General features: G+C 33.7%; 3 protein-coding genes across 4 annotated transcripts; 2 read left to right on the plus strand and 1 right to left on the minus strand.

Moving 5' to 3' along the window:
- The first annotated feature begins 678 nt into the window (after nt 1-678).
- Nucleotides 679-6,655, plus strand: LOC124925505 (homeobox-leucine zipper protein REVOLUTA-like). Of its 2 annotated transcripts, none has more exons than XM_047465527.1 (19): nt 679-958; nt 1,264-1,621; nt 1,704-1,863; nt 1,959-2,044; nt 2,130-2,220; nt 2,345-2,440; nt 2,542-2,655; nt 2,746-2,829; nt 3,222-3,377; nt 3,452-3,526; nt 4,098-4,204; nt 4,303-4,486; nt 4,657-4,845; nt 5,195-5,275; nt 5,369-5,503; nt 5,584-5,924; nt 6,004-6,109; nt 6,206-6,355; nt 6,449-6,655. In XM_047465527.1, exons 2-19 carry the CDS (start codon nt 1,386-1,388, stop codon nt 6,596-6,598), a joined length of 2,541 nt encoding a protein of 846 aa, XP_047321483.1. In that variant the 5' UTR covers nt 679-958; nt 1,264-1,385; the 3' UTR covers nt 6,599-6,655. The 2 variants fall into 2 exon arrangements, with proteins under 2 accessions (XP_047321483.1, XP_047321484.1); XM_047465528.1 differs by having other exon boundaries at nt 1,348-1,621.
- A 612-nt stretch (nt 6,656-7,267) lies between these two features.
- LOC124927709 (CASP-like protein 5A2) lies at nt 7,268-8,376 on the minus strand. The gene is made up of 3 exons (XM_047468165.1): nt 8,090-8,376; nt 7,716-7,851; nt 7,268-7,571 (listed from the first exon to the last, which is right to left on the minus strand). Exons 1-3 carry the CDS (start codon nt 8,305-8,307, stop codon nt 7,377-7,379), a joined length of 549 nt encoding a protein of 182 aa, XP_047324121.1. The 5' UTR covers nt 8,308-8,376; the 3' UTR covers nt 7,268-7,376.
- Nucleotides 8,377-11,609: 3,233 nt separating this feature from the next.
- On the plus strand, nt 11,610-22,583 carry LOC124925509 (serine/threonine-protein phosphatase 6 regulatory subunit 3-like). The gene is made up of 19 exons (XM_047465532.1): nt 11,610-11,948; nt 13,128-13,231; nt 14,395-14,481; nt 14,585-14,660; nt 14,754-14,828; nt 14,918-14,971; nt 17,185-17,244; nt 17,358-17,474; nt 17,963-18,057; nt 18,147-18,343; nt 19,192-19,289; nt 19,469-19,572; nt 19,698-19,863; nt 19,946-20,068; nt 20,514-20,596; nt 20,769-20,910; nt 21,002-21,031; nt 21,125-21,195; nt 21,719-22,583. Exons 1-19 carry the CDS (start codon nt 11,910-11,912, stop codon nt 22,257-22,259), a joined length of 2,262 nt encoding a protein of 753 aa, XP_047321488.1. The 5' UTR covers nt 11,610-11,909; the 3' UTR covers nt 22,260-22,583.
- The last annotated feature ends 1,151 nt before the right edge of the window (nt 22,584-23,734 follow it).

Genomic DNA, 23,734 nt, shown 5'->3' on the forward strand with positions numbered 1-23,734 from the left:
GAAATTATTTTCAAATAAGTTTAAATCATTCACCTTTCATTGGTCAAAATAAAAAATGGTTGTTTAAAAATAATCTCATGTTATCCAAATAATCCCAAACAAATAAGAACTAAGATTTTTTATTTTATTTTTATTAGTTATATAAATGTTAAGTTATTTCAAAATTATTTGGGGTAAGTTGTTAAAAAATAAGTTATTTAAAGTTATTTAAATAAATAATTTTATAAATATATATATATATAATAAATAAATAAAAATCCTTTAAATGAATTAAATAGTTTTTTGAATTTGTGTTGTAATTTAAAGAATTGTATTAATAAATAAATATATAAAAAAAAGTAATATTTGTTAAATTGAAGAAGTATCAACATAAACATAAATTATTTATTTTTTAACAAATCAGATTGCATTATGGACAAGTGATTCTTGCCAATTATTTCTCTATATTTTAAGTTTTTTAAATTTTTTTCCCAAAAAAATCTTTTTATTAAATTTTTTTATATTTTTAAATAATTCTTATAAAAATTAGTTCATAATTGTTATTGTAATGTACTTCTGTATTTATATTAAAAAAAAAAACGAAGGGGAAATAAAGAAGCAGTAGGACCAGAGTAGAGTGATATATAAATAAATAAATACTGATATTACTTTTCTTTTTTCTACTTGTGATCTCGATTTGCGAGCTCAGAAAAAAGAAAAAAGAAACATCTTCTTCTTCTGGCTCGTTTTGATTGGAGTAGTAAGGACTGTTCTGAGTATTCTGACTTTGTGAATTGTGACTTCCTTCCTCCTCCAGGGTCCAGGCCAGCCAGCCAGCAGCAGGCGCATCACTTGTCATTCATTACACCTTTCCCCCTCTCCCTCTAAATTAGCCCCAGGGTTTCTCACTTCGTCTTTCATCCAACTCCAGCCAGCCTCGGATTGACTTCAGTTTGAACTGCAGAAGAAGATTCAACTTGTAATCCTTCTTCTTCTGTCTCTTCAAATTTCTCTATCTATGAGATCCAGGATTAATTAATTGCTTGTGGTAGCAGAACAATCTATAAGAAGGTTCTCTGAACTATATAATTGCTTTGTTCGTCAAAGACAAAAAGGCAGTTTCCACTTAATACTCACCAACTTCAGGCTTTTGGAATTAACTACCAATTCTGTAACCATGTTTCAACATGTATCTCAAAAGTAGTAGTCTAATCCACTTTTTCTGCGCAATTTTTGGCTCTGCTTTTTCATTTCTAAGCTCGTGCTTGCTTGCTTGCTTGTTAGGTTGTGCTTTTTCCTTATTATATCACGAGTTCGGACTTCATCCGTGATGAATCTTTACCCTGTCCCTGTCTCTGCTCGTATCAGCTTGATTTGATCTGAAGTATTCAACTAAGGTTATAAAAATGGCGATGGTTATGCACCACCAGCAGTACAGAGAGAATAACACCGCCACCATCAACAACCTTTTGGATGCTGGAAAATATGTTCGCTATACCGCTGAGCAAGTCGAAGCTTTGGAGCGGGTATATGCAGAATGTCCCAAACCTACTTCTTTACGCAGGCAACAGCTGATCCGGGACTGTCCAATTTTAGCTAATATCGAGACCAAGCAGATCAAAGTCTGGTTTCAGAATCGTAGGTAAAGAAAGACCGGATCATGATTTTGGATCTCCGAGATTGTTTGGTGTAGTTCAACTCAAGAAGATAATTTGTCATTGCAGGTGCAGGGAGAAGCAACGGAATGAGTCTTCACAGCTTCAAACTGTCAACAGAAAGTTATCTGCGATGAACAAGTTGTTGATGGAGGAAAATGATCGGTTGCAGAAACAGGTCTCGCAGTTGGTATGCGAGAATGGATTCATGAGAAAACAATTGCAAGGCGTATGTTTATAGCTTTACCTGTTTATTTTAAACTACTGTTTATTCTTGGGTAATTTCTACAAACTTAGCATTAGGCTGGGGATAATATTGCACAGGCATCTGCAGCAACTGCTGATGGAAGCTGTGAATCTATCGTTACCACTCCTCGGCATTCCTTAAAAGATGCTAATAATCCTGCTGGGTATCAATTTTTTCAATAGGCAGTAAATCAAATGCAGAGTTGAGAGATTCACGATAAGTCTAAATTGCTGTCATTCTTTATGCAGACTGTTGTCGATTGCGGAAGAAACGCTGGCAGAGTTCCTTTCTAAGGCGACCGGAACTGCTGTTGATTGGGTCCAGATGCCTGGGATGAAGGTTGCGGTTTAATTTTGTTACTCCTTCATGTTTATTATGATATTCTCCTGCATTTTAAGCTCCATTTGGGATCCTTGTCGTGAAGCCTAGGTCTTTCTAAACTGATTACTTGATCTGTTGGCAGCCTGGTCCGGATTCTGTTGGGATCTTTGCTATTTCACAGAGTTGCAGTGGAGTGGCCGCTAGAGCCTGTGGCTTAGTTAGTTTAGACCCCACGAAGGTTTGCTGGAGAAATGCATCTATAATATCGATTCTACTATTTTAATATGTTGATATCAGCTTTTGATGGATAACTGTTTTTTTTCATGCAACATCTTATAGATAGTTGAAATACTGAAAGATCGCCCATCTTGGTTCCGAGACTGTCGGAGCCTTGAAGTTTTCACGATGTTTCCTGCTGGGAATGGGGGCACAATAGAGCTGGTCTACTGCCAGGTCAAAAATAATAATGGTTCAAGATATGCTTATTGCTGTTTCATTCAGACACCACAACAGATAACTAAACAGGTGCATAATTTCTTGCAGACGTATGCTCCAACTACCCTTGCCCCTGCTCGGGATTTTTGGACTCTAAGATACACTGCAAGTTTGGACAATGGAAGTCTTGTGGTATGTCTATCTTTGAAATCTTAATGTGATGTGTGTATCTTGTTGCACAAATTAGACTGAGGCTCGGCCACTGACCTTTTTCTTTGAGATTGTGTGGGAAATTTGCATGCCCATGTTGATGTGGTCATATCACTTATTAAAATTATAAGTTTACTTATTCACCACATATTAACTACCAGACAACCCCATGACTTAGTCCTAATATAAAGGAAGAAGTCCATGACAGTAAAATTGAAAATTCTAAGACGATGTCCTTAGAGAACCTATCATCATTAATTCTATTCATAATCAGGTGGACTTACCTAGTGTTTCAACAAATTTATTGTTCTCCAACAATTGAATTTTTATTCACCTATTTTTATCTAAAGAATGGATGTTAATGTTTTTATAAGGTTTGTGAGAGGTCCCTCACTGGTTCTGGTGCTGGGCCACATCCAACTTCTGCGTCACAATTTGTTAGAGGAGAAATGCTTCCAAGTGGCTATTTGATTCGGCCTTGTGAGGGTGGAGGTTCAATTATCCATATAGTAGACCACCTTAACCTTGAGGTAGGGCTACTCTGACTAGCATTTTTTCTTAGCTTTTAGTGAATATTTCTTAACTTTCATCTTCATATCATCAGGCTTGGAGTGTGCCAGAGGTATTGAGGCCACTTTATCAATCTTCAAAAGTAGTTGCCCATAAAATGACTATTGCGGTAAGTTGTGGTGTATTGACATTTTCTAAAGCTCTTTTGTTTTGTATGTGGTTGATAAAGATTACTCGCATTGTTTCCTTGAGAGAATTTTTCTATATATTTCATTAGTTGCTTCTGTAGGGATTGGTAGCTTGGCCATACTGTACCCCTTCCATTATACTGCCACTCTCCACTTATGCCCCATCCCCTAATACCTAGATGGAAAACTTAAGTTATTGAAGACTGTAGCTCAAGTGGAAAGAGTTTGAACTAAGAGGCTGAGGTCTCATGTTCGATTCCAACTGAAAGCACTTTGATTGAATGTTCGATTCCAACTGAAAGCACTTTGATTGAAGTGGGGTTATAGTGGTGGAGTGATGTGCTAGCCCCTCCTGGGACAAAACTCTGGCTGAAATAAAAAACGATTAGGATTGAGGTCATTCCTGAACTTAGCATTCAAGGGAAGCTGAAGATGTGCAACTCCAGCTTCTCTTGATCTCTTTCCACACTTGGATTCGTTCACTTCCATCTCAACTGTTGAATGCTAGGTTTAGGAATGTCCTCAACCCTAATTTCTCATTTTCTTCTGAAGGCACTGCGTTATATTAAGCAAATAGCTCAGGAGACAAGTGGTGAGGTGGTATATGGGCTTGGGAGGCAACCAGCTGTTCTGCGAACATTTAGCCAGAGATTGAGCAGGTATATGATTTTCTTCTCCTTTCTATTATGTGATTATGGTGCCAGAACTTAAAAGGCATTGCATTGGAAGACTTGTGCTGATCTTTATGCTCCTGCAGGGGCTTCCAAGATGCTGTCAATGGATTCAATGATGATGGTTGGTCGCTAATGAGCTGTGATGGCAATGAAGATGTCATAGTTTCCATTAATTCAACAAAAAGCTTGGGTGCTTTATCCTCTCATTCTAATTCTCCATCTTTACTTGGAGGCGTACTATGCGCTAAGGCATCAATGCTACTGCAAGTAAGTTATGAATTATAGTTATGGTGAATTATTTCTAGCTTCATTTGTTTTGGTCGAATGAAATTGTCTGTTTATTGTCAATTTATGTCTAATTTTACCTTATAAGCAATGCAAATAGCACATGTATTTATTGGCTATCAACTTAGACATTATCTTATTTCTTCTGTCAGAATGTCCCACCTGCAGTGCTGGTTAGATTCCTTAGAGAGCACCGTTCAGAATGGGCGGATTTCAATATTGATGCTTATTCTGCTGCTGCATTGAAAACCAGCGCATACATGTATCCAGGCATGAGGCCTACAAAATTTACAGGAGGTCAAGTTATCATGCCACTCGGTCATACAATTGAACATCAAGAGGTAATCTTGTGAAATTCTTCATTTATAAATTATACCTGCAATGCCGTTTTACTAAAATAATCCTAATTAACCTATTTTTCAATAACCCTAGATCAAACCATTCCAAATAAACCACTATCCCATCATCAATCACTTCTTCCATCAAATCATCTAACTAAAATATCAAAATACCCTGGCTTTATTAACATTGTAAAAATATTAACTACTAAGGATATGTTAGTCATTTTACCCAAATAATCGAAATAAACTAATTTGTACATCAAACAAGATCTTTTCTTTTTTGGAGAAAAAACAAAACAAACTCCAGGTTTCCCAAATTCTTTGCTCAAGGTTCTCCTTTCTTTTTCAGATGCTTGAAGTCGTAAGACTTGAAGGACACCCTTTATCTCAAGAGGATCCTTTCACATCGAGGGACATTCATTTGCTCCAGGTGTGTTCACAGTACAGGGGTTTGTTAGAATAACCTAAATCTTAGGTAATCAAATTAAATTTTATATATCTCAGCATATCTTTTTTTATTTAGATATGTAGTGGAATGGATGAGAACGCTGTGGGAGCATGCTCTGAACTGGTGTTCGCTCCAATTGATGAAATGTTCGCAGATGATTCCCCGCTTCTTCCATCTGGCTTTCGAATCATTCCATTGCATTCAAAACCAGTTGAGTTTTTTTCTTATTGCTGAGGTTACCGGTGTAATTCACTAGCTGCTCTCTCTAACTCATTATTTCCTTAACACAGTCAAATACACAGGATACTTTGACAACAAACCAGACAACATTGGATCTAACATCCAGCCTTGAAGTAGGCCAAACAACAAATGGTCATAACTCTCCAGACGCATCGTCGAACCAAAACATGCGATCAGTATTGACCATAGCCTTTCAGTTCCCCTTTGAGAACAATATGGAGGATAACATCGCTGCAATGGCTCGTCAATATGTCCGCACTGTAATTTCCTCAGTCCAGAGAGTTGCTATGGCTATATCTCCATCTGGTTTGAGTCCCACCATTGGACCAAAGCTATCTACAGACTCTCCAGAAGCTTTAACTCTATCTCACTGGATCTCCCAGAGTTATAGGTAATTCACTTATGCTTGTATTTTTTCTCATTCACTTTTTATATCTAATTCCATTTAATTTCTCTAATTTTTCACTCAGTTACCATATCGGAAACCAATTGCTGAGTTCTGATCCTGTCAGTGGTGACTCAGTCTTGAAGCAACTGTGGCAGCACCAGGATGCCATACTATGCTGCTCAACAAAGGTGAAAGCTTTTATTATTATTATTGTGTTTACTTGACAAGCTGTTTATGTTAATATTTCTGACAGTCTTGAGCCTGTTGTGTTTGATTATTTGAAGTCGCTTCCGGCTTTAATATTCGCAAACCAAGCAGGACTTGACATGCTAGAGACGACTCTAGTGGCATTACAAGACTTAACATTGGACAAGATATTCGATGATTCTGGACGCAAAGCACTATTATCAGAGTTCTCTAAAATTATGCAGCAGGTATGTATAGATTGATTTCCGACCAACTTCTATTTGAATTACTGTCATCCATCTGATCTAAACATCGTTTTTTTGGACGGGGTTCTACTTTAGGGATTTGCATACTTACCGGCTGGAATTTGCATGTCAGCAATGGGACGCCACATTTCATATGAACAGGCGATAGCATGGAAAGTCCTTGCTGCCGAAGAGAACAGCGTGCATTGTCTTGCATTCTCCTTTGTTAACTGGTCATTTGTATGAGTGACGATCCTTACAATTCATTATTAGTAGTCCAAATGTGTCCTGCCAAGAGAAGAGGGATCAAAGACGACGACGAAGATAATGTTTGTGAAAGTCCTTGCCACGCACTTTTTAATAGTTATTTATTTCATTTGATTGCTCAAAATATTTTGGCAGCGGATCTTTTGTTGGGGCTTTATACTTTTGAGTGGTCTATTGTTTAATTACTTATAAGTGTATATTAGTTTCATTTTCTGAAAGAGGTTTTGGTGATTAATTGTTTTGATTTTGAACCCAAATAGCTAATGTTTCTTTTTAAGGAATGCTAAACTTTTATATCATAATTTCAATAGGATATGGTATCTTAAGTGGGAGAGTTAGGTCTTGATGAAACTTCCTAAGTTGAAAGGCCTAAAATTCAAAAAGTGTAAAATAACCTACAAATTCAATTCCATTCCAAGTGGTCAATAACTATTCTTGATTGAAGTGAGATCATTCAAAATGGTCAATAACAAACAAGTCTTGTAAAATCAATATCTTCTTTATAAATGGTATCCAAGATGTGGTTCATAAAGAAAATTTTCTTATTTTTCTCAATTGCATAATCATTTAATAAAAAAAAATCAAGTGTTTTAAACTCAACTTTTCAATCACATTTCTAATCAACTAAGACTTTAGCTTACAAACATAAATATCATCTTTAATCAAACTTGCATTCATTACTCACACCTTGGAGAAAATAACAGTACAAAAGAAGAAAATACATCTGCAATATATTAAGAAACAAGTAACCAAAAATTCATGTGCGAGATACAAAGAACCAGGAATTCAATATAAATGATAGGAAAGCAGTAAACCAACAGAGGAAAGCCATAGCTGTGGCTGTCTGAAACTGTATGCAATGGTTCATATAACACAAATCAAGATCCCTACTTAAAAGTAATGTGATACCAGCACTTCCACATGCTGCTGCATATGTTAAAGTAGATGTTATCTGTACATAGAAGAAGAAGGAAATAATTAGCTAATTGACTATACAAAACCATACAAAATAGTTTAAAACATGCCACTTCTGTTAGTTAAAAACAAAAGAAATGGAACTATATATCATTCATTCATTCATTAACAGTCATCTTACCCCATCACCGGTAGCAAATAAGCCAACGATTATATTATTATTCTGCAAACACCGGCCAACTAGAAGGGCATATATATCAGCTATAGCTAGTGACAAACTCCACAAGCTTTGTATGCCAACAGCAGCAACAAGATAACTGAAAAGACGTACATTTATTTAGTTATTCAAATGAACAATTTCAATTTTACTTCTTCATTCATAAACATCAAAGACATACATTTATCAACCTTGTTATCAAATTATGAAAAAAGATGAAGAACCCAAATGAATCCAAGCACACCAGATTTCAGTAATTTGCTAATGAAATAAACCCATTATTGATCAGTGAAGAATACTCCACTGGTCGAGATTGAGAAGAAAAGGGAAGCAAGTACCGAAAGGCAGTGACAGAAGAAAAGTCACTGGTTGTAGCCATAACGCAGAGAGCTGCGGCTGCAAATACAAACTGCGAGAATCTCAAGATAACGTCAATAACTGTTCCTGGCATGCCCTGTATATCCTTCATCCTAGGTCTCAGTGGCTCATTTCTGCCGTCCGCCAGAGGAGACGGCGGCGCTTCCACCGGGTGAACTGACGGGTGACTTACAGGCATCTCCACTCTCTGGGTTGATCAAAATTGGGTACAAGAAAGACAACAATCAGAGAAGAGGGAAGAAAAAGTAGGTTCTTTTCGGTAGTGTCTATTACTTTACTACTACTAATTGTCATCGTTTGTGACCCACACCCAGTTAGTTGATCCGTGGATCTGGCCCGATCCGGGAGGTCATTAGGCCTTGTTTGTTTATGGTCTTTTAGGACATAAATAATTTATATAAAAAAAAAAACAAATATTTTCCAACAAGATTTTATTTTTATTTTCTAATCTTCTTGATTGTTGTAATACATTTGAAATTTTATTGTTACAAGTACTGAACTTTTCTTAGACTTAATTTGTGAACCTTGATTAAACCTATATGAATGATTAGAGACATATTAGTATTCGGTAAATGCATGTTTAGGTCATGATGAATGTATAGATGCATGATTAAAACCATTTAAATGATAAATTAATAAAATAAATGTAAAATTATATTTTGAAATTATGACCACAATTTGTGTGGAGACAGTTCATTTAGAGGCATTTGTTCGAATATCCCTCATCGCGGAATCAAAATGTAATTTTTAAAAGTAAAGTGTTTTTTATGCTATTTTCGTTGTCTTAAATAAATCGGGTTAAGTTAAAATTATTATAAATCGATAATTTTAAATGTATTTTAGTTATGTCTACTATTTTGGTTATTCATCTGAGTCGATATTCCATAAAAAAAAAGTAAGTTAATAGACGAAAACTAACAAATTAAAAATCACAAAAAAAAAAATTTACATTACAACTATTTTTAATATATTTAAAGTTCATTTTTCTCATTTAATTCTCCATATATATATATATATATATTATTTCTTTATTCTCTTGTTATATATATTATTATTAATAAAATAATAAAAATATTTTATTTTCAATATTTTATTATTAAATAATATATTAGGTAACAAAATTACAAATATTTATTTATGTATTTTTAAATAATTTAAAATATATATATTTAAATATATAATTTAAAAATAAATTACGTGTAAATTATATATTTTTAAAAGATATTTATTAATTTATGCATTATATAAATATTATTTTTTCTAAAATTAATAAATAGTCTAAAATATTATTAAATAAATATAATAAGCATTTATATACTATTATTTTAAAATTATATATACAAACTTAAATATATTTGATTTATTTATGTATTTTGAAGAGTTCATGTGATTGATTAGCCTTAATATATTTTTCTTTAGTTTATTATAACATTTATTTTGCACATAATTTTAAGCCTATAAGCCCATTTATTTCTTTAAAAGACAAAAAGAGATAAATTATATATATATATATATTGTTTATTTAATGTATAAATTTTGCTTTGGTGTGATGCAAATTAAAAGTTTGAAACTACATATAGAGTCTTTCATTTTATGGAGTTGTTGACTACAAAAACATGAATACAAAGCTATATCGAATAAACATTTATATAGACATAGGTCCGAACTTGAGGTTTGGCTGACCTAGGCAAAAACATGTGTATATACATAGAATAAGTAAAGGGATGGCAATGAGGGAAATTCGTCACTTTCTTATTTTGGGAATATTTTTAATACCATCACCATCATGTTCAATTTTGTTTGTTTTCAAAGAATTCCTGTAAGGCACTTTTAATAAAATATTTAAAAAAAATAAAAAAAATTATACAATGAAATTATATAAAATAATTTTTTAATAAAATATATTTTAATATATTAAAATTTTATATTATTAAAAAGAAATAAATTTACCTGTCTTATAAAAATATAATGAATAAATAAATATATTAGTGATTTAATATATTTAATTATGTTTATAGTGTTCGAGACAAAATTTTGGTGAGATCAGGGCGAGTCTGGGCAGAGAACACAAATATCATCCCCGCCTCATCCCTATTCGATTTTGGAGAAAAATCGTCCCAAACGGAACAATTCGATTTGATTTTCACAAAGCGGTTTCAAATTGTCATCCTTAATAAATATAACCAAATACAAAATTAAAAACTATAAAAGTTTTAAAAAATTATAACTACATTCTAAGGGAAATTTGACGAGATAACCTCGAGGGTTATTTTTAAAATAACCGGCCCTCATAAAACTTTGCAAAAATAATTTTTTACCCATGGCAAAAGACCAAAATACCCTTAATAATATAGGTTCTTTTTCGTTTTTCTTTTATTTTCTTCTCTTCTCTTTTCTTCTTTCTCTCCTTCATCTCCCCCCAACGGCGTCTAAGCAAAGCAACGCTGGGCCGGACGTCTGTTTCTCTCCCGAGAATGTATTCAGTGCAGAACTGTAGCAAAGTCTCCCGACGACTCCATCTAGCCAATAATCGCCGATATAGCAAATACTTTCTTCCATGACTCTCACAAGTGCAATAAGCTCAAATGCATCAATTTGCAGCGTCTAGTATTGTCATTCACAATCTATAGTTTGCACCTTACGTCAACGTAAAATATGATAGAAATAAAATGATAGATTAAAATATGTAGCAAAGTAGTTCTAGTGTTAATTATTCTCGTTTATCATACAAGCGACCAGGGTTCGATCCCATATAACTTTTTGTTTAAACCCTAGTCACTTGTATAACAGGCGAGAATAAATATCACTGCAACTATTTTGCTACATATTTTAATTTATTATTTTATTTTTATCATACTTTGCGTTGACACGCCAACTATACTTTGCGTCGGCACAAATTATGAGTAACCGCAATGAAAAAGATGAGAAGCAGCAGTGAAGAAGATGAGAAGTGCGTATAATGTGCCGGAGGCTGCCATGGTTCTGTTAAATTGAAGTCGCACTTTAAATTGATGGAGTCGTTGAGGAGAGCCTTGCTACAATTCTGCGTAGGAATTCATTGGGAGAGGAAGTGTCCGTCCGAAGTTGCTTTGCTTGGGGAGTTGAGGATAAGGATAGCGTGTTATTGGGGGAGAATAAGAGAGAAGAGAAGAAGAAACATAAAAAAAAAAAAAAAAAAAAAAAAGGAAGAATAAAATATATTAAGGACAATTTAGTCTTTTTACCATAGGCAAAAAGTATTTTTTTTTTTTTTTTTTGTAAAGAATTACCCAGACCTGTTATTTTTAATAATAACCCTCAAACGTGTTAATGATAAGAGTCGGTATTTAAATATTCATATAATTAATAATAATTGTTTTTTTTTTTATAGAAATGAATATTATTATTATTTAATTCCGGTATGAAACCATGGTTCAATATAAGGGCTTTCTATCTAACTGTCTCTCGTTTCGTAGAAGTTTTGTTAAAAGGGCTTTCTCCTTTCCCAATTTCTCTCTCACACAGACACACACCACTTTTAGTGACTCTCACTCTAGCTACCCCCAATTTGTTCTCCTCTCAGAATTTAGGGTTTCTGTTGCCTCCAAAAGTTTAAAGTTCTCCCCCTCCCTGTTAACTCCTCTTCAACCTTCAGCTTAACTTATCCCTTCTTCTTCTTCGATCCAGTTCCGCCGGATTCATAGATCCGACAAGCTCTTAGTTTCGACCTCGTAATCGCATTGTTGTATTACTTCTTTCTTTCTTTCTATCTAGCTAAGGGCATCTGTACCTACATTCAACATGTTCTGGAAACTCACATCTCTATCCGCCTCTTCACCTGTAAGTTGATGCAATCTCTTTACATTCTTTACAACTTTGCTCTCGCTATTCGCTTGCTAAATCTAATTGAATGCCAAGTTATGTGTTGAACTTTTACTGTCAAAAAATGTTGCATTTCTGAGGATTAGGAAATTTTGTTCTTCATTCTACTTCCTAGAGTTAACTTTTAAGCACATGCAGTATTTCATTATCGTCTGGTGTTGTCTGCACAATTATGAGGAAGATTATATTTAATTTTGTTAATGTCGATTATGTTGTTTATTAAAGGACTCCCCATACTTTTCTAACCAAATCAGGAATGCGAGCTATCTCATTTAAACTGTTGGTATTGGTGCATGCATTATCAAGTTATGTTTTCCTAAAATGCGGGGCAATGTGAGTGTATTCAAGTAAAACAAGAAGTTTACTGCAGAACATAATCGTTTAGTAAATTATGTTTGGATAATCTGGAACTTGTCACACACTATAATCTGTAACTTCAGTTAAACCTAATAACTAATTTGTCTGTGGTTGACTTAGACTACTAGAAAGAAGTGATTATTCAAGTTCAACTATGGAAGTCCAAAAAAGAGAGGATTAATTAAATGGCATATGATGAATAGTTTTGTTCATACTTGGTTTTTGTACTTTCTGATACCCATTAGATCCATAATTAGGTTCTTGACCCATTATGAGTTGGTGCATCTGGAGTTGATTGGATCCTTATGGCCAATTTGTCTTCATATTATAATACAAACTGTAACATCTGGGTATATTTTAAGATGTGAAATTGAGTTATATCTTGATGCTTTCTGTTTGAATTATAAGTTTGATTTTGGTTTAGTGGTGGACTTGGTGGCTTTTGAGTTCCAATATATATGGTTTGCATACTTCTTCTAATTTGAAAAATACATACCTATCTACTCTGAAAATTGTTTTATGCATATTATGAAGTACAAACTAGATCTATCTTGTGCTCAACCTCTAAAAGAGACCCATTCTTTGTCATTGTATGCCCTAAAGAATAGTAGACATGCAACATTTAATTGTGATTGATTTTTAGCAAAAAAAGTTTCTGTTTCTATTGATCCTTTACTCCGCACCTTCAAAAGTTATATTTTCAGTTGAGGGCTGGTAGGTATTTCTTATTCTTTGTTCATAAATATTTCCATTTTTTATATTTACTTGTTTATTTTGTAGGTTGAATCTGTGTTAGACAAGGATAACTTTACTTTGGAGGAGCTTCTTGATGAAGAGGAGATCATCCAAGAATGCAAAGCATTGAATAGTCGGCTCATTAACTTGTAAGTTGCATTCTACTTAGAAATCAGTTAATAAACTTTTTATATGTCTGCTAGCATGTGTTTTTTTATGACCACCAGTTACATTTTAAAATCTGGTAGAAAATAACCCCTTCCTCCTAAAACAAGTGAAAACAATTAACTTTTTATTTTTCATTTAATGGATTGGGTGGTGACAGTAAATGGACAAAGATTCCCTTTTATTCAAAATTTAGTTTTTCTTTTAGTTTTCTTAATATAATAGTTTAATGCCAGATTCTTTGCTTGTGTAATTGAGTTTTCTATTGTAAGTTGGGAGAGCTTTATGTCACACGATTCTAGTTAGTGTTCAATGGTGAAATATTTGTAAGTGGAATATTAGAAAAAGTGTCCACCTATTTTTTCCTGGCATAGGTTGATTGTGCATTCTGCATTAGGTGGAGAGGAATGATATCAAATTTTCAAGGCGTTTATCCATGTCCAGTTTTATTATCTCTTATTTTAGATGTGTTGTACTTGTGATGCCGTGATACTAGTTTTTGCTTTTAGCTTTTTTTATCAATGACAACGTAGTTAAAACAATTTTAGGATGATTGGTATCATCAGCCATGATGTAAATTTTCTCCTAAGGTAGTTTTATTGTCTTTCTTAAATCTTTTAGTGGTGATGGTAATTATGTTTAAGAACTTGTGTAAAGAGACTCATTTGTAGGCATGATGTAGAAATAATTAATTAAAGTGTAAGATAATCATTGGGAGTGGTCTAGATCTTGAAACTAAAATTTAAATATTTAATACCACGTGTGAATTGAAGTATAGTGTCATTCGGGAAATTATAGGAGCAGGGAAAATCTAACCAGAAATGGGACCTAGTAGGACAGTGTTGTTACTTTCTATAAGCTAGGGGGTCTCCTTATCATAATATCCTAAGTTTAGTGCTTCTCTTCTTTGACAAAGATGAAATAGGCCCAGAATTCAAGCCTTAAGTTCACGACTAACTTATTTTTATACTCAAACAATGAATTCCATACTTTCATCAGTTATTCACTTGATAACTGCTCATCTTCAAGCCAAAAATAATCGTGTGATTGTGGGAAACCGGAGTAATTATTTGAGTATCTAAATCACTGCTTATGAGATATAGCAGAGGGAAACCATGATTGATTCTTAGACGATGTTGTTTTTCAGTTTACGAGAAAGAGCTCAGGTGGAGCAGTTGCTGCATTATATTGTCGAAGAGGCTCCAGAAGACGCAGAAAGCAAACGAGTCTTCAAGTAAGCAATCACAATATAATTGAGGATCATATTTTATATTTGTTTTCTGTTAGTACTTTCTGATTATTTCAGCCTAACAATGCACTCTTCTCTGTTTTTCTAGGTTTCCCTACATTGCTTGTGAGATATTTACATGTGAAATTGATGTTATACTGAGGACTTTCGTTGAGGAAGATGAGGTATGATCAGCCTCCTCGTATCTCAACAGTGCAGAGAAGAAGATGACATAACAAAGAGATTGATATAATGTTTTATGATTGTAACTCTTGCAGCTTATGACTTTGTTTTTCTCTTTCTTGGACCCAAATCGTCCACATAATGCATTGTTGGCTGGTTATTTCAGCAAGGTATGTTTTATCCCATAAAATTTTCCCAGTGATAAATAGTGTGGCTTAACTATATGCTTCATCATTTCACTTCATTGGCACCATTACAGGTTGTTATCTGCCTCATGTTGCGGAAGACAGTACCACTCGTGAACTATGTTCAAGTCAGTAAACCTCTTGAATATATTTATTCATCTTACTACTCACCTGAGCTTCTTTTTCTGCTGGAAATAACAGGAAAACATATGCTTACCTAATATCTAATTATCCCAATACTTTGTATTCTATTAACTTAGCAACAACACATACCAGACACATTGCAGGATTTCCAGTTAATGAACAAAAAATAGAGTTTTGGGCATGCCTTACCCCACCCTTTTTATATGTCTATCCTTTCTCAAAATTAGGTTAGTTAGAGCCTTGACTTCTTCCCATTGGGTATAAATATAGTATTGTTAATTAACTCAGTCTATGATGGAATTCTCACACCTCACCTCATATTCTAAAAGCTTTCACAGTTTTAGGTCAAAGGACTCCAAAAAAGTGAAAAGGAAGTATTTGTTAAAAAACAAGACACTTGAATAATCTGACATAAAGAAATGATTACACCATATGTTAAGACGTCCATGCCTCTGATTGTAGAATGTTCACTTTCTACAAGTTTGATTAAGGATTTGAACCATGGAAATATCCTTCCAAGAAATGAAAAGCTGAATTCTGTAGCATCAAGAGTTTCCTTCTACTTGTAGTGGGACATTCGTCCATTATGAGCAACCTTCTTTGCATGCAATTTGTCTGTTTGGAATCCCAAAATGAGTTGGATATATTTAAACTTATTTTTCATTTGGAATGAAGACAAATGTGAGTCCAATTGATTCAGTTTAATATCCTGCTTGTTTTTGTGTTCTCACTCTCACCGATTCATTTCTCAAATGAATCTTTGATCTCACCTAACCACATCTTTTGACCAAATAAAAATTTATATTTCTCAAGATAAATTGGTGGTTTCTCATTGTAATTCAACCAGAGCTACCTTACCAGGAAAAGGTGTATTTGGGGCATGGTTTATGCCATACCTCAATTTAATGGCTGATCAATGTGCAAAGGCTAAGTTTGTTTACATAGAATTGAAATCATAAATGAAGGCTCATTTATCTCAGTGGTAGAGTGCAAGACTCGTGGCGACAAGGTCATGGGTTCGAGCCCTTCAAGATCATTTAAAAAAAGTAAAAATAGAAAATCAATTCTAATTCTAATGGAATTTACATTTCAAACACGATGTTTTAATAATACATGGATGGAAATTATTTTCTTCATTTAGTTTCATTTCACCATCTGCATATAAATTTCTTTTTCACTCTTTTTCCTTCCCCTTCATCAATAACATAAGCAAAATTGTTAAAATTTACAATTCCTTTTCTTCCAAACAACAAGTTTGCTGAGCGAAATTTTGCCATAGATGATGCCTCCAATTACAATTACGTATAACTTAACAAACTGTATTTGTTAATTTTAAATGATCAGTTTGAAGAATTAGCATTGTCAAATCATCAGAAAAGGTTTGAGTTGAATTATAAATTAGAGAAAGACACTAAAATTTTGGAGATTCTTTTGATATAAATGTAGAATCCCAAGGATTTATAATCCTAAACACATTTCTTTTCTTTAAAACCTAATGAATCAAATAAATTACAATCGCCCCCTCCTTCCATAACACTCACAAAATACAAGTATTTGGATTCTCCTAAAAAAATTGCTCTTGTGTGTTCAAGAAACTACCTGATCATGATGATCAATAACACAATATGATTCATATGAACATTAAGTGAAGAATATATTTCTTTTAAGTGAGTTTTTCATCACTATCATATATATGATATGATTTGGTGGCTGTTCTTGTGTGTATATAAGTCATTGAAAATTGAAGAAATCAACCTAGTTCAAATATGATGCACCAAGTATAACTGTAGTATGGTGTCCCATATAATAGCTGTAGTAACCTACAAACTCTTGTGTGGAATTATTCTTTGTAATTATTGGTAATCCTTTATTTTAAGCTTCTGATACTTGGAGTGGTGAGAATTGACATGTATTCCAACTGAGTATTGTACATATGTTTGTCATCTCAAAATATGAGAGGCATGAAACATTTTAATATATTTTCAGTGGTACTGGGTCATTTGATGAAGCAAAGTCAAAACTAAACTTAACAGAAAAATATTAAAACTTGTATAAGCAATCATCCAAATATTTAAACAGTGAGGTTTGACTTTATTACCCAACTCACTGCAGAACTCAACCCCCAAGTTTGTAGCAAGTGACTTGGTTTTTCCAGTCAACAATGCAGTGTGTTTATATTCATTCTTTATTTTTGTAGGCTCATCCAAATGTTCTGTATCAGCTAGTTGATTTGATTGGCATTACATCCATCATGGAGGTTAGCACCTTAATCTCACCTCAACGCTTATGCCTGTTTCTATTAGGCTTTCACGGCACCTGGTGATTGCATTATTTGTTGGTGATATTCATGACCTTGATGCTTCTATGCAGGTTTTGGTTCGCCTAGTGGGAGCTGATGATCAATTCTACCCCAATTCTTTGGATGTTATGAGTTGGTTGGCTGATAGCAATTTGTTAGAAATGATTGTGGATAAATTAAGTCCATCTGTATGTATACCTGATCAATAGTGTTAACATTTTCTTAGCTTGGCTGAACATTTCTGGTTGCTGTGCCTTTCTTGTATACTGTTGTTCTTGATGTTCTCACGTTTCCTTTCACTTTTTAGTTAATGTTTCTGCATTCTTGATATGCCCTTTACATGCTTAATAACCCTCTTTATTCTTATGGATCATTTACAATCTACTTAAAGACTCAAAAAGTCCCTTCTGCTGGAATTATATTTGACTGTCACATATGGATTGTTAACTTTTCCAAGCTGTAATACAAAATTGATTTTGGTTGAGTTTTCTCTCACAATGTTACATTTCCCATGCTATGTTTTGCATATTGAGGTGCAGTTGTAAGTTCACATTGTCATGCTGCTTGTTCTTTTGACTTTTCTTTCTTTTTGTATATACCTGCTTTATTTATATTCCCCTTAAAGAAACTGGGGTGTTCATAATAAGACATCTAACTACTTTCATGACATGGACAGACACCTCCTGAAGTTCATGCTAATGCTGCAGAAACATTATGTGCTATAACCCGTAGTTCCCCATCAGCCCTGGCAACTAAACTCTCAAGTCAAAGGTTTATGATATATGAGAGCTGTTTTCCCTCTTGGAATGTGAATGTTTAGTCTCTGGTTTATGTTGATCATATTAAGTTTTCTTTTTCAGTTTTGTTGCAAGGATATTCACTCATGCACTTGAAGGACCGAATTCATCATCTGGACTTGTCCACTGTTTATCAGTTTGTATTTCTTTGTTGGACCCCAGGATATCTTATTTCTCTCCTCTGCTACGAAGTCAGCACATATATGAGTCTTCAACACCTGTGAATTCCGAGACAGTCAATGCAATGCTGCCCAGACTTGGTACGCCATCTTGTTTATCTTAAATTGCTGAAGCTTAGTTCTAGCGATATGATTTTCTCTGGTTTTGTTGTATGCATTGGTTGTTTGGAACTTCAAAAGATCATGAGATGCTTTGTGTGTAATGTGAACTTTAGTTTTCTGGATTTATTGATACAAAACTAGAGTTATAATCTTTAGCTTGTCGTGGAAGAAGAGTCTCGGTGTTCTGAATCTGGGATTCTGGACCCTTCTTAAGGCTCATTGAATAAATAAAACTTAATCTTTCCCTCGTGAAATTTCCTTTTGTTGAGCTACCTTTTGTCCTTGACTTCTATTGTTTCTGACAACTTCTGCAGACCCTATCTATACTTTCTCTTTGTGATATAACTTCTACTTTCTGTAGTTTTGTTTTCCTTAACAACTTCATTATAGAGGGCCTATATTAATTCAATTGGGTTAAATCAGTAGAGCTTATAATGCAAAGCAAATAACTGACTAATTCCTTGCCTTGTATGGCTCCTTTTGTTAGATCGTAGGATAGAGCCCACTGTAACTCCCTGAACGAGGATCTGTCAAGCCTTTTATTTTGGCTATGCTATCTGTACGTCTTTTTTAGAATCTTCTTCCAACTTATGCTGATATAATTGTTTCTGAATATCTGGATCTTTGTTTTTCTATTTGTCTTGTCTTTGTTCATTGACAGAAAGTGCCTTGAGATTTTCAACTTATGTTGTTGTATAATTGTATTAGTGGTGTTAATGAAGATTATTGCCTGTATTATACAAATATTCCTTAACTGTGTTCACCGATATTGAAAGTTCAGTCTTAAATTGCACTGCAAGGTCTAAACATGTATGTGCTTGTATTAGGAGAATTGCTGAAGTTATTGAATGTTTCTTCTGATGAGAAAGTCCTGCCTACAACTTATGGTGAACTGAGGCCACCTCTGGGGAAGCACCGCCTAAAGGTCACTATTACATTATGCCTGTTTATAATGTTTTGGAAATTTTACTTTGTGCTCTAAACATGTTTCTTTGATAGGAATGTGTCCCCACTGGTTCAATCATTTTGTGGACATTTCTTGTATACTTGGAATTCTTGTTTGGTTCCTAAACTTTTATTCTAACTTTGTAATACATGACTTAGATTGTGGAGTTCATTGCCATACTGCTGAAAACTGGTAATGATGTTGCAGAAAAGGAACTGATCAACTCAGGAACAATTAGGAGAGTTGTTGATCTCTTCTTTGAGTAAGTTTCTTTACTACTGCTGAAAAGTGTAGCTAAGACTAACGATGATAGTGTTTGCTGCTTTTTGAGATTCAAGTTATCATCTACTTTTAGTTAAAAACTCAGTCTATTATGTTTTATTGCAGGTATCCATTCAACAATGCGTTACATCATCATGCAGAGAGTCTTATATATTCTTGCTTGGAGAGTAAAAATACGACTCTTGCTGATCATCTGATTCAAGATTGTGATTTGATTGGGAAGATTCTTGAAACAGGCAAGAACCCCATTAACTACGGTTGTCTGAAACAGGTATGCAAGAACATTCTTCTGCTATCATATTTTTGGCTTTTTGTTAATTGGACATCTTACATTTTCAGTATTGTTTCTGTAGCCAACTTTAAATGCTACTGGAAGAAAGGCACCGCGAGCAGGGAATATTGGACACATTACACGAATTTGTAATAAGCTGGTGCATTTGGGGAGTAATAACAATCACATTCAGGCATTTCTTCAGGTGGTGGATATGGTAGCTTTTTATATGTCACTACTTGTTACCTTCATTGACAGCAGACTTGAGGATTAGGTTTTCAGTATTCGGCCTTGTGAACGGGTTTTCATAATTGATGCATTTCTTCATTCCACATTATCTAAAAGGAATTACAGGAATATCTGACTGAATTAGTGATGTCAAGCTTCTTTAGTCTCCAAGAATGAAATGTCATTGTGAAGTTTGGAGTTCCAATTATCTCTTACTATTCTAAACTAATTGAATGGAACATATTACTTTGGACTGATTGAAATGAAACGACAATGATTTATGTGGAATTGTAATGTAGAAATCCAGACTTTATATTTCTTTATCCTGTTTTTATACATGGAAATGTACCTGAGTCAAATCCACCAATATAGTTTAATATACTTTTGCCATCTCCTTAATATACTTTAATTTGTCTTGTCAGGGAAATTGTGAATGGGATGATTGGCAATGTAGTGTCTTACAGGAGCGTAATAATGTTGAAAACGTCCATAGATGGGCTTGTGGGTACGCCTCGTCTCTTCTTCAACTGCCCTATTTTGCACCTTCTCTTGATTTAATCCACTGAAAAGTATTGCATCATAATCTGAATTTTTTTTTTCTTGTTCCAGCAACATTTGTATAATCTGGTTTATGATTTCTTCTTCCATCTTTTCCTTAATTCTGTTGTAAACTGTAGCCGGCCAATTGCTTTTCAAGATAGGGCCAAGGACAGTGATGAGGATGACATGCATGACAGAGATTATGATGTAGCAGATTTAGCTAATAATCTCAGTCAGGCATTTAGATACAACGTATATGACAATGAGGATGCTGAAGAGGTAAGTACTGCTGGCACATTTTCTATTTCTTCATTCCTTGCTCACAATGTGCTTTCAGATACTAATCAAGATTATTCAATTCTGTTTACAGGGTAATGGTGACCTTGACCATGATGATGAGGTAATATTATCTTATTCTGCCTGTTACATCTGGCAATTAACACTAATTAGTTAAGAAACATTTGGTAATTGTTTAATCATAATATAACTATAGGATGTTTACTTGGATGATGAATCTGCTGAAGTTGTGATATCTTCCCTCAGGCTTGGTGATAATTGGGGCAGGTGAGTATTATAGTCTTCCATATTGCAATGGTCAACAGTTCTCTTTTACTATCTGCTTGGTGTCACCTTTCAAACCCAACCAGAAAATCTCTTCATGAAAATTTGACTTCATACATCATAACCTCCCTTATATTTGTTTGTATATGGGATTTGTGCTCTTTAAAAATGATATTTTATGGGCTGCAGTTTTTTTGTATGGCTAAAAAGCTGATGAGTAGTAGTCTTAGAGCTTGTTTGATGTAGTTTTTTTAGAAAATAAAGTGTATTTTAGTGGATGATTTGGTTGATGATGGGATAAGGGGTTATTTGACTTTAAAATCCAAATAATCCTACATCAAACAAGGCCTTAGTATCTGAGATCCATTTGGTTCACTTTATAAGATCCATCATTAATGGGAGTGGTGAACATTGACAGGATTTAGTTGGGCATTCATTCAATTTTGGTGTTCATGATTGTAATTGTTCATCTTTCTTCTTCTTCTGTACATAATAATAATCCATGTGGCTGGAAAACTTGATGCAGTTTTTCTGCAAACTCCAATTGGTTTGCATTTCAAGACAATGGAATGGCAGATTCCCATGTGGAAAGTATGGAATCGGAGATTATGGAAGAGATAAACTTGGAAAACAAGTCAGGCAATGAGAACAGCAGTGGCAGCAGCAGTGATGATGAAGTCGTGGTCAGAGAGGCTGATGATGATGAGAATAATGAAGGATTCGTTCAAGAAAACGAGGCACCAAGTGCTTCTGGTGATGCTAGTTCCTTCCATGATAATCTCGTCGGAGAATCATCGGGTGATTTGTCAGACATCCTGCGAAATGAAATCAAAAGCCAGGATGTAACTCCTCTTATGAGAGAAGCAATGCCAAATGGAACCTTAACCGTCACAGACTCGGATCAAAGGGTTTCTTCAGATCCTTGTTTGTTTGATGAAGAGAAGAACATAAACCCAAAGTCAGCACAAGATAATGAAAATAAGTCCGATGACAGTGGAGGAGGTGTCATGGAGTTCAACGATGCTAACTACTGGAGGGTGGATCAAGAAGTTGCGGTTATTGAGTAAAACTAAGATTATAAGTTAGTTACTTGCACTGACAACTGGCTGAATGGATGAATGGAGGATGGATACATCGGAAAAAGGGGGTTCTCAGACAATAATTTTCTAGAAGAAGAAGAAGAAGAAGCAGCAGCAGCAACAGGCTTCCATTGTATATCATCTTCTCATTAGTATTCATTTTTGCCTGTCCAAATTTCTTACATGAGAGTTGGATCTTCCTTCCTCCTTAATTAATTTTGGGGATCTTTTTGTTCTTGACTCGTTAATGAGGTTCTGTTTCTCATACTTTATTATTGCTAGTTATAACAACAAAAATGCATTTATTCCATGTTTGCATACATACCTTCTTTCTAACATATTTAAACCATATAAACGAAGTTAGTTAGCATAGGATGTAGATGTACAAAGTTTGAAATAAATTTTCAACTTACACTTTTAGGACAATGGGTAGGAGGAGAAAAGGAACCACCCAGGTTAGTTGACTATGGAAGTGTAGGAGAAACTGTCCATTATACCCAAAATTGAGTTTAGTTTTTAATACATGTTTTTGTATTTTATCTTTAAATAATTTTTATGATTTTGTATTTTAAACAATAATATATTTACAAACTGCATCACATATTTCATGCATAAGTTCTTTTTGCTAGGCATACAAAATGAAATATGCATATTTGAATGTATTTAAAAAAATATAAAATAGGAAAACTCATAATTTAATGGTAAAGCATACAACTATGTACTTGTGATGACAATAGTTCAGAGAATCTTATAGCACAACATATATGATAACATGATATATAAAAATATTTTATATAATATATTAAATTTATATTATTATTATAAAAAATAAATATATATGAGTGGTTTATATATTTAAGGGTTTATTAATGTTGATCGAAATGAGACCATCTTCTGTCATTTACAAGTCAAACCTGAATAATTTTTTTTTAAGGATAATTTGGATGGAACAGATTATCATTTTCATGTTTAAGCGTGAGAGTCTTCACCGGACCATCTAATTAATAATAATAATAATAATACTAATAACAGACGCTCTCTTTTCTCACCAAATTCTTTTTTACAACAATGGCGGCTTCTTTTATTCAGATGGTCAAATACTTGTAGAAGACGTTTAGACGGATTATATTTATTTAAATATATTTTGTATTAGATATTAATATTTAATAAAAAAAGATTGTTTTTATAAAAAATAAAAAAATATATAATAGCTAGCTCCAATATATTTATGAAAACAATATGAAAATATATTCCATCCAGATTTATTTATTTCTGTTCTTTTATTTGATAGCTAGCTCCAATATATTTATTCATTTCTAATATTTAACATTAAAATAAAATTTAAATTTCTCAAAATGTTTCTCAATCAAATTTAAATTTATATTGAAAAACAATTAATTAATTTATCATGTATTTTCATTTAATAAATAATTAAAGTAAGGGAATTCTTGTTGATTATTATA

The sequence above is a fragment of the Impatiens glandulifera genome, chromosome 2 (assembly GCF_907164915.1).
Source record: "Impatiens glandulifera chromosome 2, dImpGla2.1, whole genome shotgun sequence".
Classification (NCBI taxonomy): Eukaryota; Viridiplantae; Streptophyta; class Magnoliopsida; order Ericales; family Balsaminaceae; genus Impatiens; species Impatiens glandulifera.

Coding starts and splice junctions, on each gene's coding strand:
- LOC124925505 (XM_047465527.1), top strand. CDS start 1,386: ATGGCGATGGTTATGCACCACCAGCAGTACAGAGAGAATAACACCGCC. Junction 1,864..1,958: donor TGAGAAAACAATTGCAAGGC/GTATGTTTATAG, acceptor AATATTGCACAG/GCATCTGCAGCAACTGCTGA. Junction 4,846..5,194: donor ATACAATTGAACATCAAGAG/GTAATCTTGTGA, acceptor TTTCTTTTTCAG/ATGCTTGAAGTCGTAAGACT.
- LOC124927709 (XM_047468165.1), bottom strand. CDS start 8,307: ATGCCTGTAAGTCACCCGTCAGTTCACCCGGTGGAAGCGCCGCCGTCT. Junction 7,852..8,089: donor TCTTCTGTCACTGCCTTTCG/GTACTTGCTTCC, acceptor ACGTCTTTTCAG/TTATCTTGTTGCTGCTGTTG. Junction 7,572..7,715: donor TATTTGCTACCGGTGATGGG/GTAAGATGACTG, acceptor TTCTATGTACAG/ATAACATCTACTTTAACATA.
- LOC124925509 (XM_047465532.1), top strand. CDS start 11,910: ATGTTCTGGAAACTCACATCTCTATCCGCCTCTTCACCT. Junction 20,597..20,768: donor GTCCATAGATGGGCTTGTGG/GTACGCCTCGTC, acceptor TGTAAACTGTAG/CCGGCCAATTGCTTTTCAAG. Junction 21,032..21,124: donor ACCTTGACCATGATGATGAG/GTAATATTATCT, acceptor ATATAACTATAG/GATGTTTACTTGGATGATGA.